The following is a 16,057-nucleotide window of genomic DNA, read 5'->3' as shown; positions in this document are numbered from 1 at the left end:
AAAAGAAGGCTGATTCTTAATTCTCTTATCTATACCTGTGGACTCTGCACGTAATAGCGGGCGGCTGTGGGACCTAATGGAATAACAGCTTGTTCACAAGATCAAAGCTCTGCCTGTACCCACCTCTGGTGCCCGTCGTTCTCCCCGTTTCGTGTCCCAGTCCTGCGATGAGGGGCCTCGCTCCCCCCGCTCCTTTGCAAGGTAGGTGTGCAACGCGACCGAGGGGACGAGGCGGAGCTGAGGGTCGGCCCCGCCGCCAGGTGCCCCTCAGCGGGAGGCGGGCGGCCCGCCCTCGGGCGCCCCTAATGGCTGCGGGCGGCACGGCCGCACCCCGGCAGCACCTCCTCCGCCCGGCAGCGGGGCGGGCGGGCAGCGCAGAGGGGCTCACCGCCTCCGCTGCCGCTCCGGAGCTCTCGCGGCGCACACCCAGCACCCTCAGCATCTCGGCCCGCCTCTAGCACCGTCGTTCCCCGGCAGCGGCCGGCTCGCTTCACTGGGGCGCCCCGCCGGCCATGGAGCTCTCGGTGCGGCTGCTGCTGGCCTCCTGCCTCTCCCTGGGGGCGGCCGGAGAGTTTGACAGAAGGTAGGGCCGGCTGCAAGGGGCAGCTCCTAGCGGGGGGTAACGCGGGAGGGAAGAGGGACGGGCCGTGCTCCATGAGGGCTTCGGCCGGGGTGCGGAATGGCGCCGGGGGGCAACTCGGCGGCCCCAGGGACCGTCTCCTCAGCCAGGCGAGGTGCCCCGGAGCCGGCGGCCGCAGGACGGTGCCCACGGGCTCGGGGGATGAGTACGGGCACCGCATCGCCCTGCCCTGCCCGGGGCCGTGCCCCTGCTCGGCTCCGGGGCGTCAGCGCCGTCACGGCTGTAGAAAGTTGGTCGCTGTTAGAAGGGTTCTGTGAGGATTAAACGCGAAGCGCTTCACGTGCCGTGAAAATAAAATAAGTTTATTGACGCCTGGAGGCACTAGAAACAGAATACGGTGAACTGCAACTCAAGTTTTAACATGAAGCCGGGTGAGAGCGACTGCGGGGCGAGGAGAGCAGAGCAAGAGGAGAGCCCCTGCCCGGGGCCGGAGCGGCAGGTGGGGCGCAATTTATTTTTCTCCACTCCCTTCAGGTTTCGGTGAGAAAATCTGGTGACATATCGCCAAACAATTCAATGCTGAAATTCCCGATGGTGGTTTATTGCGTGCTATAGATAATTTCACAAGTCTGAAGCAATTTAATGGGGACCTGTGAGTGGCAGCAGCGAGCACGTTTGCGAAACGTGTCGGTTGTTTCAGGTTGTACGGCGTTAACGCCAATTATCTTCTGCCTAAAGCTATGTCCGGCATCTGAACAACACGCTGTATTCATAACAGAAATATCATAGGCTCAAGTCAGAGCCCTTTACCAGGAGTGTGGTGTTTATTAGTTTTGTTGTTGTTAAGACGGAATGATTTTAGTTAGTTACTCCCAAAGCGTTTCACCAGCTGTCTTTGAACTGTCTCATTCAGGTGGCCCAGACAAATAATCTCCTCAGCAGGACTGTGCCGGTTTGGAAGCAGAATTGACTGCTGCTGGGGATGGGCCCGTATGGCCTGGGGACAGTGCCAACGTGAGTATCATTGCTGCTGGGGCTTCTAGTCACTTGTAGGAGAGGCTTGTACGTGCACTTAGCCATCTGCACACAGTCGTATAATGGACGGCCAAGGCTTTTGCACGTGTGAGTCCGACTTAAAAGTATGTTGTCAGGTCAAAATCCAGCCTTTTATTAACAGTTCTGTAAATTGTTTCAATCAAGAAGAGTAAACTTCGTGTAAGGCAATGAGAATCTGTGAATTTCTGTTTTGTTTCCACTTCATTTCATTCCTAATAACCTGTCATAACACTGCAGTGTCACGTTACAGGCAGTGCAGGCCGGAATATTTATATATGGGAAAGAGATCTAAATAATTGACATCTCATTTTAAAAGCCAATAGATATATTCAATTTGATACTAAAGATCAAGCATTCTTACAGTAACCTCAAACTAAGGGTGGATAAACCAGCCTGACAGCATCCTTTTATTGGGTCGCACGTGAAGAGAAACATCTCTAAGATAATTTTCTTATAATATGCTAGAGTCCTACTCTAACATGCTATTTAGAATCCCTTATAATGGCAGGATAACCAAATAGAGAAGCCTTCATCATTAAGGGCATCTTCTAAAAGTACTCTATGGTAGCAGGTAGGGCGGTGTAGAAGTTTAGGTTGTTAGGAATCACGGACTTGATTCAGGGAGCACTGGCTCACATGTTCACACACACACAGTTCACACATGAGTGATTTCTCCAAAGTCTTTGCAGGACTGAACCTATAAATAGTGCTCCTTGCTTTTTTTAAAATTAAGATGCAAATGACTAGGTTATTTTCTGCCAAGCCACTTTTAAAGCAAAACAGGTGTTGAATACTGTTAGATGCATAGGCTGCAGGACAGCGACACAGACAGGCAGCAGGAAGAAGGAAAGGCAAAAGATAGAAGTAGCATTGGCAGTGCAACTGTACGCTCTCAGCAAAGGTTTTGTTCAAATCTGTGAATGGCAACACTGGCTTCTTCCATCCTAAGCATGTTAAAAGCCTGCAGTGTTTAATAGGTATATAAGATGACTGGTGAAAAAGCTATGTAAAGTGCTTTTGGAACATAACACGCCTGCTACTGTTATCAGATGAGAAGATCTCAGATTGGTATCTCTGAGCCTGGATCATGAATCATTCTGAGTTTTAAGGCTGTAGCTGGTAACGGAAGTAATGTTTTCCCTGAGATGAATGTTTATAGAGAAGGAAGAATAATGTGAAGTAGTTGATTGCATCTACTCCAGAGGTGATAGAATCTATGTCTGTCTTTTGAACTTGTATTTGGAAACTGTTAAGCATTTAAATGTTTGAGGCTATGGACGTTTAACTGACAAGTATCAATAATTTGCACTGAAATAAAAGAGATCTCACTGTGGCTTTTCACTTAGACAAGTCTCCTCCTGTTTGATGGCCATAAATTTAAGCTTACATTTAGCTGGAAGTCGGCTACAGATATACTTGCCCTTTCAATTCTCTCTCCCCAACTCTGATTTGGGGTTGCTGTTTTCAGAGTCTTGGGAGATGGCAACAGTGTGAAGTAATACTAGCAAAAAAGTCATAACTAAAGGTAAAATATATATATATATATATTGTACAGAGGGTTTTCTCATCTTTCTTACTCTGGATTTTGTCAGTAAGATCATTTATAGCAATTTGCCATCTTCTTCAGATACCAGAAATCTTCTTTACTTAATGCTGAATCTAAGTGGATTCTCTTCTCCACCTACTGTTGAAGTACGTGATTCGCTCCTCCAGGGAGTGCAGGGATCAATTCTATATGGTCATCTCCAGTAGTCGTGATTATAATAGACCAGGTTATAAAAGGAATATGGTTCTCACTTAAGTGTAGAAATATTGTTCCCTTCTTTTCTTTGCTTTTAAAGACTACTGAGAATTTAGAAAAGCCTCAAGTGTGTGGGTGAAGACCTTGCTTAAAACCTTAGCAGTTAATTCTAGCTCTGAAACAGGAGCCAAACTCTGAGAAAAGTAAAGCAAGGAAGTCTGTTCCACTTGTGGGTGGTGAAAATTCCAGTCGTATCACAGAGTGGGAGATTACACCAGACGAAAGTGAATCTTTCTAGTGCTGGCAGCCAAATAGAAAATCTCTAGTAAGCTCTCCACCTTGGGAATGTGGCATTCAACATGAAGGATTAACCTCACACGGAAGGCAGCATTCCTGGCCTCAACTGAAGCCCTGAGCTTTTTACTGTATGAAAGGGTATATCTGAAAAGGTTCCAAAAATTCAAGTATGCTATAGGGAAAGGCAAGCCTCTTAATCCTGTCCCCAGAATGAGCGGCATAAATGTTAACTTTCCTTTACTAGATGTATGTTTTCTTTGCCATTTCTAGAATAAATTGTATTTATGTAATGAAAACAAGTATAGAATCAGACTTAAAACCATGTTGTGAGACCCTGTTTACTGTAGGTTCAAAAATGAAGTGGTCCATATTCAGACAACAGTGCTGAGCTTTTTATTAATGGACATCAACGGCTGTTCTCAAGCCAAGTGGTCTGAATCATCTTTGCTATGCCTGCAAGTGCTACAGCACATTTGCACTCTCACCTGTTTACTCACGCATAACTTGCTGTATATACACCAATCGCCTTTGAGTTTCTCTTACTGACAGCAAATGTGAGTGCCATGCTGGAGACAGAGAATAGCAAGAATACAGGCTCTGATACATGAGAGAGCTGCAACATAGAGTTACCAGAAGGAAGCTGTGATAAGCCACAGGCAAGTAGCTCCAAATGTACTCAGATATATTTCCTACTGAAGTTGTGCTAGTTGCTCCACCAAACACATGTGGGCCAGTCTCCTGCCCAAGCCTATTGAGGAAAGAACGTGGCAGCTTAAGACAGCTGTGTGGTTTAAGGTAATGTCAGCTTTAGAAGGGCAGGAGTGTGGCCCAGCTGACAAGTAGTAACTCATTAAGCCATAGCAGTGAAGTGCCTGTGATTCATCATCCATCTATAAAGATGCACCTGGAAACTGAACCACGTTAGCTAGATTTGCTTTTCCAAAGTGTGGAGTGATTCCTTTTTATGTCCCATTGCCTGACTTAGGGGTATCCAGCACAACTGTGCTTAGTGCTGCTCAGTCACACAAAAGTCAGCATAACTCAGCTGTCCTTTTGACAGTGTGCAGGAAGGAGTCAAAATCTGAACCCTCCTTTAATTTATTCTCTAAAATATCTTCTGCCTTCTGTGAATGAATTATACCAATCGGGACTTCTACATGTGCTTCCTTACATGTACATCTGAAATCTGACCTTGTAGAAATAAGGCTTTCTTGCATTTTTGTGTGTTATTGTTGTGCACATGGCAAAACTGTAAAGCAGAGCAAAAGTGAAGGTAGAAGGTTTTATCTGAAGTTCTTTCTTCACTGTAAATGACTTTGAATTTCCATGGCAAAGCTTTTTTTTGGTGAGAACAGATATGGACAGTACATTCATAATTGCTTTTGTGTTGCAAGGCAGCTGCATCTGTGGTACTGTGTTATCCTAACCCAGAACCCATTTGAAGTATACAGATGGATAGGGGAAAACCAAGTTGGGACATGTAGTATTGCATGCATCTTGCACAAACGTACTTTACTCACATACCAGTTGAAAAAAAAAATGCCTTCACACAGCTGTGAATATACACATACATGTATTGGGCTCTGGAACATGGTGAGCATATCTGGAGATTAAAATATGCAATAGTAGAAGCACTGATTTCTGAGGTGACTCGATAGTGGCCTTTCAGTATCTAAAGGAGAGCTACAGGAAAGAAAGGGATAGACTCTTTAGCTGGATCTATGAGAGTAAGGAGAGATGACTTAAAGCTTAAAGAGCGTAGACTTAGGCTGGATGTCAGGAAGAAGTCTTTCACAATGAGGATGGTGAGTCACTGGTACAGGTTGCTCAGAGATGCAGTTGATGCCCCATCCCTGGAGACTCTCATGGTGAGACTGGATCAGGCTCTGGGCAACCTGATCTAGCTGTGGTGTCCCTGGTCATTGCAGGGGAGTTGGACTAAATGGCCTTTAAAGATCTCTTCCAACTTAAGGTTTCTGTGCCTATGGTTCTATGATATATGTGAGAAGTAATGCGATGCTATTTATTCTTCACAATGAAAGTGGAAGTTCTCCTTCCAGCAAGCCATACTAAGGGCTATTTTAAACTTAGTTGTTCTTTATTTGTGGACGTTTTTGCCACTGATCCATCTGGGTACCTTGAAAGGCATCCTTAGGACTATTCTACCTGCCTTGCTATAGCTGGCTTGCAAAAAGCTCTGTTGTTGTTTTAAAGCTATTAAAATGATTTCCAAATGTATGTGCCTGTCATGAACAAAATACACCTGCTTTATACTTGGCTGCATGCCTGTTTGTAGTTCATTTGTATGCTAGTTATATGTAGTCAAGCTACACTAAAGATGTGGGCTGCTTTTTGCTTCATAATTTCACTTGCAATTTAACAGCCAAGAACTAAACCTGTTTTATTAAATAAGAGCTGGCAGAAAGAGATACCACTAATTTAATGTAGATTATAAAAATTGAGCAAGATTTCTTAAGAGAAGCAATAGCAAAGTGCTTGAATTCTCATTCTAGGTTACGGTTTGGACAACTCCTTTGCTAGAGGCAATAGCAAGTGTGGTTTTGCTGCATTCCCATGTACAAAATACCAAGTTTGAATCCACGGCTTCTGTAAACTGATGCTGGCCTACTGTCAGGTCCTCTGTTGGCATGAGCTTGCATGGTTAGTGAAGTCAACAGGGCTAATCCTGAGGGTTTGTCTAGTGGACAGAAAGCTTTGTCCAACATGTTTAAGGGGAGTAAAATTTCACTGAAAATGAATTGAACAAGCTTTGCTTTTGTTTGATTATTTCATTTCTGAATTCTCCTTAAATGTTAACAAAATTAATGAAGTCTATCTTGAGAAGGGACTGTGAAGATGAGTGCACCCTTTTAGAGCACCTATCTATTGCAGCTCAGTCTGGTTATTGCCTTGTGCTGAGATTTGACTGTTCTGCCTATGGAAGAAAATCAGAATAAGTCAGCAAAGGCTTTCATTTTTTCCTACCACCTTACAGTAAATCCACACCAGCTAGCATTAAAAGCTTAGGGACAGAACAGTCAAGAAGCTTAACAGTAATCCATTAGTAAAAGTAGAAGTCAGGCAATCCGTTTACACCTCATTTAAACATTGCACCAAAAAAAGTCAATTGGAAGATGTCAGACGAGCATTAAGATTTAGTCCAACCTAGTAAAACGCATGCTATTGCAGGAAGCTCTTAGGTGACCTGCAGTAAAGAGGGGGGGAGCTTGTGCAAGCTGAAATGGCAGATGCAGATATAACCAAATGCTTTGCTTGAAATTGTGCATGCTGCTGCCTTTTACAAGTGCTATGGAGAAACCCGTACTGTATATGCTGCTGCTTCTGTCTTAATGTGTGTCTATGCTGTGTGATTTATTTACAGAGATGCATGCTGGTGGGCTGGGAAGAGGTGGTTGTGCTCTCATTGATGCCTGGATGATTTTGTGTAACCAACAGTAATGTTGATGGGAGTTCACCCACACAAATCGTGTCATACATCAATGGAAGAAGAGGCTGTGTGTCTTAGGACTTGTGTTTGTTGCGCATCACGATGCTTTAAGTGGAAATGGCAATTCTGTATAGTCAAAGATGCACAAATCTTTAGTGAAATAAAACCATAATTTGGTCAGTAATGCCCCTTGGCAGCATTGGCTTCCACGAGGTTGACCCCATGGCAGAAACCTCATTAACATCAACACAAGTTTTGTTACTAAATTTGTGGTTGCGGCGACACAGTCTATATATTAATGCATTGCGTCAGCAGTGTTTAGTGAATATCCACATGCAGTGGATTTTATAAAATGACCAATAATTTTGTGCATCTTTAAATTTCTATTCTGTGAAAAATACCAATACAGAATTGCGATACTTAGTTAATTTTGCCATGCAGTTTAAAAAATAAATAAATGAGGTTTTGCTATTTTTATTCAGTCAGTGTTGTAGGGATTTCTTCATTTTAGAACCTTTATGGTTCTAAAGCAGTTCTAGCTTTGCTATGTTAAAGATACAGTATCCTTTTTTACTCCTCCATTACATCTTTTCTGCATAGAATAACAGCTCTGCAGTCCACTTTGTCCCCAGGAAATGTCACCAGTATGTTCTGATCATATTGTCAGTTTGAATATGGAGCTTCCTTCAAAGCCCAACAACAGCAACCTCCCTCCATTAAGGGGCTTGCTGGTTAAAACAGATCTAAATCAATAGAAGTGACAGTCAGAGCAAACCCTTAAACATTGGTCATATATTACTTAAAATACAAAGAGCTACTGCTACCTTCTAAAACATGGTTGTGTAGACTGACAAGATGTGTGTATAATATTCAATTTTATTGGCAAATAAATCATTTTAATGTGAACCTGAAATGTAGATCTGTTTCCATCTTATTTAATTTTTGTATTATATTTAGTTTCATATGGTAGTAAGAGCTGAAAAGGTCTCTAAGTGTTAACTCCAGCTTAGACGATCAAAATTGAAACATCATAAAAATGTATATGCCAGTGTATGCATTGGTTGCAGATGTTCATATGCTTTAAAATGAGTGATATTAGTTACTCTCAAATTAACATCCTGCTGCAAACCTTTTACGTTTATTTTATGTTATGCAGCATTAGCGATACATACACATATATTTAAATGAAAGGATACTGTCTCTTTAAGAAAAGCATTTGTGTTCTGTTGATGGAAACGTGGGATCTAAACCATGAAACACGAGAATTTGTGCAATATTGTATGGCAAAGTAGCTCCTTGGTTGAATAAGAATAGCATCACGTCATGATATTTAATTACTCTTATGTATCAGACTGTGTTTGTTAAATCTCATAATGCGATGCAGATGGAAGGTGTTTCTATTTTTAAATGTGTGCCAGAACTTATTTCTTTATTTCAGAAAAGCTCTGACTGTTGAATGTGTGTAAGTCTCCAGGAATGTAACAAGTTGATAAAAGCCCCAGACAAGTCCATCCTCCTTACAGGGGAGGGGGAAAAAGAAAGCAAAAAGCTGGAATTTCTTTTTTCTTTTTATTTTTTGGATATTTGTTTTACAGCTTTCTACGTCTTAAGGCAGAGAATAGCCAGCCTAAGGTGCCAGCCCAAAGGTTAGCCCAACATATTTCTTGAAATAATTTTGGAAACATTATGGCTTGGAGTTGTGGCCTCTAAGTCACTAATTGTACATAAAAGCTATAATACGTGGCAAGAAGATGTAGATGTTCTTTTCTTTTTCCCTTTTAAATATTTTTGAAGCATCTGATTTGGGGAGCATGGAGAGGGTGGGAGGGGGAAGAAAACAAGGCTGTCTCATCCCAGTCTCCTATCTGATGACATGCATCTTATCTCCTACCCCACTGCACTTTTTCCTTTTTTCCTTTCTCTTTTCTTCTTTATTTTACTGTCAAGCCCTAAGTCATAGTTTTGCTTTTCTATAAGTTGTTTATAATCCCAGCGTCACATTTACGAGCTGTCAGGGAGGCCTGAATTTGCTCTCACAGTATAGAATTTTGCAGCAGGAGGCTGGTTTGGGATGGTTGAAGCTCTTACATCCCCCCTTTGCCTGCTTTGCACCTCCTCTACAGCTTGTCCTTCTTACAGCAGGGAAATGCTGCAGCCCCCAGCCTACAGCAGTGCTAGTTTAGATTAGTACTCAGGGCTGTAGACTTCTGCTTGAGAAGTGGTATGTCTTGTTTACTTATCCAGGTGGTGGGAGCACCAGTCTTTAGAAAGGGAGAAAAGCCATCAGCTGTGCATTAAAGTTGGCTTTGTTACTGCGATATAGAAGTTACTGCACTGAAGCCACTGGGTGTTACTATAACCGAGTTAGTGGTAGGGCCACATTTCTTTTCTGCCACCATGTGTGGTGACACTCCTGCTTGCCTGGAATTTGGTAGAAACACAGGAAGATCTGTATAACAAACCTGTATTTGAGGTGATAAAGCACTGTTCTTTAAGGAATTGTCATGAGGCAAACATGAAAAACATGACAAGAGAATACTGTTCTCTATGCGTTGTGTTAGACCAAATTCCCACCACTTTTTAAACAGCTCTAAAGCACGTAGGTATTATAGGTATATATCTCAGTGAGTTTATAAGTGTTGTTCTGACCAGCAAGGCATTCATGAACTGCAGTCTGGATTTCCATATGCAGTTGAGAAACACATTTGAGTGTCCTTGTATGTGATGGAGCAAAGAAGAAAGATGTAACTTTGAAAGAGCTGCAGTGATTTGAGTTAAAAGTAGCTCATACTTTGGGGGAATATCTATATCTAAACAGCTGTGTTAGTGAGATATGCTTATTTTACTGAACGTTTGAATCACAGACATTGCTGCCTGTACCTGTGGAAGAAGCAGGTGGAATTACAAAGACTAAATAGAAGTAGACATGGACTGAAGGAAAAGATGTACAGGACTTAAGATTGAGGTTATGGTCTGCTGGTGCCACAGGAAAGGGGGAGACACCTTCAGGTGAAGGAGAAAGCACAGAAAAAAGCTTTCTATCACCAAGATGCAAATCTTGCTTTTAAGTTGGCACTGTGGGAGCATAAATAGTGATCTTAGGATTGGAAGTCTTTTGTGGGTTCATCATTGTAAGAGTTAAGAGTTTGTGAAGATGAATTGTACGTAATAATCTATGGGCTGATGCGTAAACTACTTCCTGTGTTTGGGCAAAATGAACGTTAAGGAATTGGGATTTGCGTTGGGGTCAGGATAAAAAAGAGGCTATGTGCTACTTGGAAATAGATGAGCAAGGCAGATGGTCAATATGGATTATGGAAGACATAGCTCAAAGTGTTGGAAAAGCAGATGAGAATTAGATTGGTAGAGAAGTTCAGGATTTTTCATTGCTGGTCATTAATAAGGAAGAGGGGTTAGTAGGAGTCAAGTAGTGCAACTGTCTCGTTAGGACTCCACCAAGCAGCACTTGGTAATGGAGTTAATAAGTTGTTAACGTTCTAGGGAGCTGAGTGCAGGGGGAAAATAAAGGTGGAAAAACAAATGACAGCAACGCCTCCCACCACCAACACTGTAGACCCATAATGAATCAATTGAATGTATGCTTCATTTATGTACTTAAGCAGCAATTAAAAAATCATAATTCAGAATGATTCAGTCACGCTCAGATGCACCAGCTGTTCCTGGTGTCTGAGAGGATGGGTGGCTTTGAGCGTTTACGCAAGTGTAACACATGCTGAGGGCATATGCATTTCACCAGGAATTCTTTCTCCCACACTCGATATAAAAACCCACAAAAACAACTCTAGACCCAATTCACTCGCTCATGTTTCAGTTCTCTATTGTTTTTACAGGATTTAATTTGTCCTGAGTTTTACTTGAAGCTTAAAATGCAGTATTTATCATCTTATTTTGGAAGAAAAGGTAGTTCTTGCCGACTTTCAAAATAGGTACTCTGTTAGATTTCTGGCTAAATGAAAGACTTAAAAGATACTTCCTTGCCTCCCATTCAAGTCAATTGGAACTGAGACAAAGCAAGTCTTTGTGTCAGCCCCAAAAATAATTTAAAATGAAAAGATTGAATTGAGGCGGTCATGAAACCGGTGTTTATTTTTTGGTATCTCCTGAATGAACTGGGCAACAAAGTGAAGCAGAGTTTAGTTGTGGTTTATGGCCTAGATAAATAAACAACAGTTGCCTAATGATGAAGATAGCTGTGCTAAGGAGTTTTTTCAGTCCCAGCTCATGTGACTGTCCCATGAGAATGCCAGTTGAAATGCTTTCAGAGAAGGCTACTTGGCAAGGGGCAAGCTTGTTTAAGCAAGGACAGGATGGGGCTTTGAACAACGTGGTGTAGTGGGGGGTAACTGCATATAGCAGGGGGGTTGGAACTAGATGGTCTTGAAGGACTCTTCCAAACCAAACCATGATTCTATGATACAACTTAACTTTTTTATTCAAAGTTACTTTTTAAAGACTTCTGTAAAGGAGCAATTGTGAGGCAGTGTAAACCTGCCCACCCCTCTGGGCCTAGGGAAGCTGGTAGAGGTGTAGTGCAAAAGGCAGCGTAGATGTAGCCAGTGTAACCCCAGCCAGCTGTACAGACTTGGCTGAATGTAGTTTACAGCCGAAGCTCTGAGCGCAATGGTTAGGTTTATGGGAAGTCATGTAAATAGCTTGGTGACAGTGACAGATTCCATGTAGGAAATGCTGTGTGAAGTTTGGAGGTGTTGGTTGAGTTACATGCCTTGCAAAGCTCGCTGCAAAATGCTTTTCCCTTTTATATGGAAATTCTTTTGCTGTAATATGGAACTAAAATTGAATAGAATGTTTTATTGAAGTTGTGCAACATTCAGGTAGCTATGGCATACAGAATACATTCTAATAAAAGAGATTTCTTCAATTATCCTGTTTGGCAGTAAAAGCTGGTTTCCAAATACCTGTTTATGTGCAGAAAGCATTTTGTAATGTCTTTGGCTTTATGGATAGTGCTTAGGCAATCATTAGGAGTAGGGATTTTTAAGCTGTGGGATGCTGAGGCACTGATGTCTCCTTTAACTGAGACTTTTAAAAACACGAGAGATTTAAGTGCACTTCTTAGTTTTATCTTCAGAGTAAGAGATAGTCTAGATCAGGACTCATCCATCTGTGTGTCATACAGGACATCAAATATTGCAGATAATCCTATGGGGCTAAGCTGGTTAACATATGTTAGACTAGCTGATCTGCTGAGGATGCCACAGATCCCATCACCCATGTCTTCTATCTGTAATTAGTTGTTCTGTGTAATTTGCTTTAGATGTTTTATTCACGCTAATGAAGAATTTTTGTCCTACTTGGCTGACTGAGAGAATTAAAAGGAACTTGTGGAAAGAAATAAAGTCTGATTCCTCTTGACAAAGATATTGGATCTTCTGAATTAGATACACTTTTCCATTTCTAAATTGTGAAAGGCTTTTTGTCTTCAACTCTAAGATCTTCTTTTTGCAATCTGAGCTGCTGCTAATGTATGCTTCATGCATTTGAGGAGAGAAAGGCATTTTAGTGTCAGCTAAACTAAAGTTGTGGTAGATTCACTCAGGGAAGTTTGCCACTTCATTCCAAGCCGATACCTGGCTGGTGGTGCTTTGTGTGCTTCTGGTAAGTTAGTGTTGTCTAATTGGGTCCTGCTTTACAGTATGGATTTTCTTTGAAGATCAGCTGAAATTTTATGGAAACTTTTGCAAACATATTCATAGTTATTTCTGTTTCTAGTATGGATTAATTGCATCTCTTTCTTTTTCTTCCCAATGGCTTTAAAGTCATGAGGCTGGTCTTCATTTTCCATCATCACCTCTAGGTAAACTAGAGCTTGTGATGTCAAGAAGACAAGAAATATAGAGTCTAAATTAGCTCTTAAAATAGAGCATGTGTCTTTGTGACTGTAACGATTAAAAAAGCAGTAATTGTTTCCATCTGCAATGCTCTAGAATTATTTTGTGATATCCCAGTGCTCCTCTGACTCTTCTGCCCATTACACAAGGACATACATTGAAACTTACCTACCAGTACTTCACTGAACTACTGCAGCTGCTTCTGCAGAAACAGAAACTGCATTGGCTAGCTGGTGAATCCTGTTTCTTTGTTTCTGGACGGTATTTATAGGAAAGATGCATCTTGCATTAACTAAAACCACCCCTCTCTGTTGCTCTTTAGCAAATTCCCAAAGACAGAATTGAAAGAGATGCAGCAATGTTAGGAAGATCCGCCAAGGGCAGTACTACAGATAGAAAACAAAGTCTTAAGTTCTCTGGGGATTGCAGGATGCATATGTCTAGTTTTTAAACAAAAAAATGCCCTGAGAGTAGAGAGCAAATGCAGTCCCAGCACTGGACCAAACTCATTCCATTTGAACTGTTGCTTCTTGTGGGAACTGCTGATCCTGGATGCTTTGAATCTTAAGGAAAAGACTCTGGATCATTAGAGATGTATTTGCAAAGTTCTTTCACAGCTGCAACTAATCTCATTCTTGTTTTAATTTTGTTTAATTCAGCCCCGTTGAGCAGCCTGGCTGGAATGCAAGCTAGTGCCTTCTGACAGATCTCTGTTCAAATAGATCCTTAATACATACAATTTTATAATATAGACTGTTGTCAGATCAATGAATATTACAGCTGCATCCAGTTAGTGACTTTGCAAATTGCAAATGATACTGATAGTTTAGAAAATTGAAGTCAGGGTAAATAGTAAATACTAATTACAGAGTGTTTGAGTTATGCCACCCTCCGTTTTCTTTCTAATTTGTGCCTGCCTAAATAGTAAGCTCACCAGAATGTTACATCTGCATTCTGTCACAGAATGAGAAAAGCTGGGGCATATTCCAGTTTACCAAATGTAATGACATGAACTACAGTGCACGAATACAGAGCAAGTGTAGGCATTGTGTGTGCAAGCTGATGAGCTACTAGAAGAGCCTAATACACCAGAAACAGCACAACCTCCTGTTGTACCAGAATAGAATATCAGTGAGTCCCACACATACTGGGGTGGCAATCAATTTTGAAAGTGCATTTGTTGTTTAAACAGTGGTATTTGAGACATACAGCGATGCTTAAGGGAGGAAAATAAGCGGTACTATTTTTGTTAGGTTGTTGCCATTTGTTTTAAAGTAATGCACTGTCAGTCATGACCGGAACCAAAGAATAATGAGTGCTCTTCTATTTGCAGCTATATGCCAACCAGGATGCAAACACGGTGAATGCATTGGGCCAAACAAGTGCAAGTGCCACCCAGGATATACTGGAAAAACGTGCAACCAAGGTAAGAAAGTGAAGTCCAAGAAAGAGAATTTGTTTGTGAAATCACAGAAATATTGTTGACCCTTGCGAATGCTGCGTATGTTGCCTGCAGGCATAGGATAACAAACTCACATACCGTGTCTGTTACTGCTGTAGCTTTTCTGAAACTGGGACTGACATCTGTAGAGAAAATGGCATCTGCAGTGGGATGATACAAGGAAAACAATTGCTTTTGTTCAGGTGAAATGAAGGAGATTAGCATGAAGTATGTATCCATGGGCTGTCCTCTATCTGAATCTAGTAATTTAAATTTCATGGTCAGGACTGTTATTTCATAACGCCACAATTCTCAGGTTCAGATAGTGAAATAGTATTTCTTCAATTAAAAATGATTTCTTAAATACTTTATCTTTTTTTCTTGTTTCTAATCCTGACGTAGGCAGCTTAGTGATAAGCTGTACTGTGTAAATAAGAGTTGAAAAGATGAAGATGCATTATCATCCTGGTTCATTGTGGGTTGTATTAGTCAGATATCCACACATGGTATTGGTGACAGAGCTGCTGTGGCAGATGTCCATGAGGCTTCTGAGATGCCTGCTGACAGTGATGTCCCAGACATCCATCAATCAGATCAAGTCACTACAGCCTATATCAATTCTACCTCATATGGCTGTTCCTGGAGTCAGAATATGCTAATTCCATGTTAGGTTGAGACCCAAGTATGAGCTGTCATTGAAGAGTCTGCTTTTGCTGGGAGGATATCTGAATGTATGGCTGGGAAGGGGGCTACAGGAATGCCCAACCCCACCCCCAGTGTAGACAACTGGATGGATTAGAACCGTCGGCATCCCATGAAGCCCACTTATGTACAGAATAAATGTGACCAGTGTTACTGTACTTTAAAATAGCAGCTATTCTGTTCACTCCAGGGGCTATCTTTTTCTTTTCTGTTCTAGAGTAATAATTAGTAATAACGAAGTAATGGTATAGGCAGAAGAAATGTTGGAATTCCCCTGTGGAGATGGAAGTCTTTCTAGGATATGTGAATGGTGCTGGGCTATGAAATGTGAGTGCTGATAAAGAGGCTTTCCATCTCATCTGTTCGTGGTCCTCAAAGATAAAGCCATGTTCCAGGGATCAGTTCAAGAGAATGACAGAGCCTCACAGCAGAACTGTTGCACTGTGACTGTGTGAGGATGCCTGAAGGCCGGTCCTTTTCCAGTGGCACTGCAATGACTGTGCCTGTCACAGAATGGCCTGGGTTGGAAGGGACCTCAAGGATCATCAATCTCCAACTCCCCCACCACAGGCAGAGCCACCAACCTCCACATTTAGTTCTAGACCAGGCTTTCTTATTATGTTGCTATCACCAGCAGCCAAATTGCAGTAACTCTGCACAAATCTTGTAACTTCAGTGTTTCCCTTCTCGCTTTCTAATCCCAAGTTAACAGCCATAAGCAGTGAAGGGGGGGAAAAAAAAGAACATTCTGAAAGAAAATGCCTTGTGCCAGCTCTCTGGTTTGTAGCAGTAAGAATGAAACTAAAGCTTCTTTCAAAACATTTTCAACAGTAATTTGGTACCAACTCTTCATTAAGACGTATCTTCATAGACAAATGTGAATAGCTGTAAACTTGCCATTTTTGCAAGTGTACAAATGTTA

The 16,057-nt window shown here is 41.8% G+C and overlaps 1 protein-coding gene across 1 annotated transcript in view; it reads left to right on the top strand.

Moving 5' to 3' along the window:
- The first annotated feature begins 476 nt into the window (after positions 1–476).
- Positions 477–16,057, top strand: part of NPNT (nephronectin) — a 38,860-nt gene continuing 23,279 nt past the window's right edge. Inside the window, 4 exon segments of the mRNA XM_015861424.2 lie at positions 477–583; positions 1,494–1,594; positions 8,718–8,768; positions 14,326–14,418. Coding sequence (XP_015716910.1) covers positions 513–583; positions 1,494–1,594; positions 8,718–8,768; positions 14,326–14,418 — 316 coding nt within the window. The 5' untranslated portion in view covers positions 477–512.

This window comes from Coturnix japonica, chromosome 4 (assembly GCF_001577835.2).
Source record: "Coturnix japonica isolate 7356 chromosome 4, Coturnix japonica 2.1, whole genome shotgun sequence".
In the NCBI taxonomy this organism is placed as follows: Eukaryota; Metazoa; Chordata; class Aves; order Galliformes; family Phasianidae; genus Coturnix; species Coturnix japonica.
Note: the sequence above shows the minus strand (reverse complement) of the source record. Positions and strands in the feature narration are given on the sequence as shown.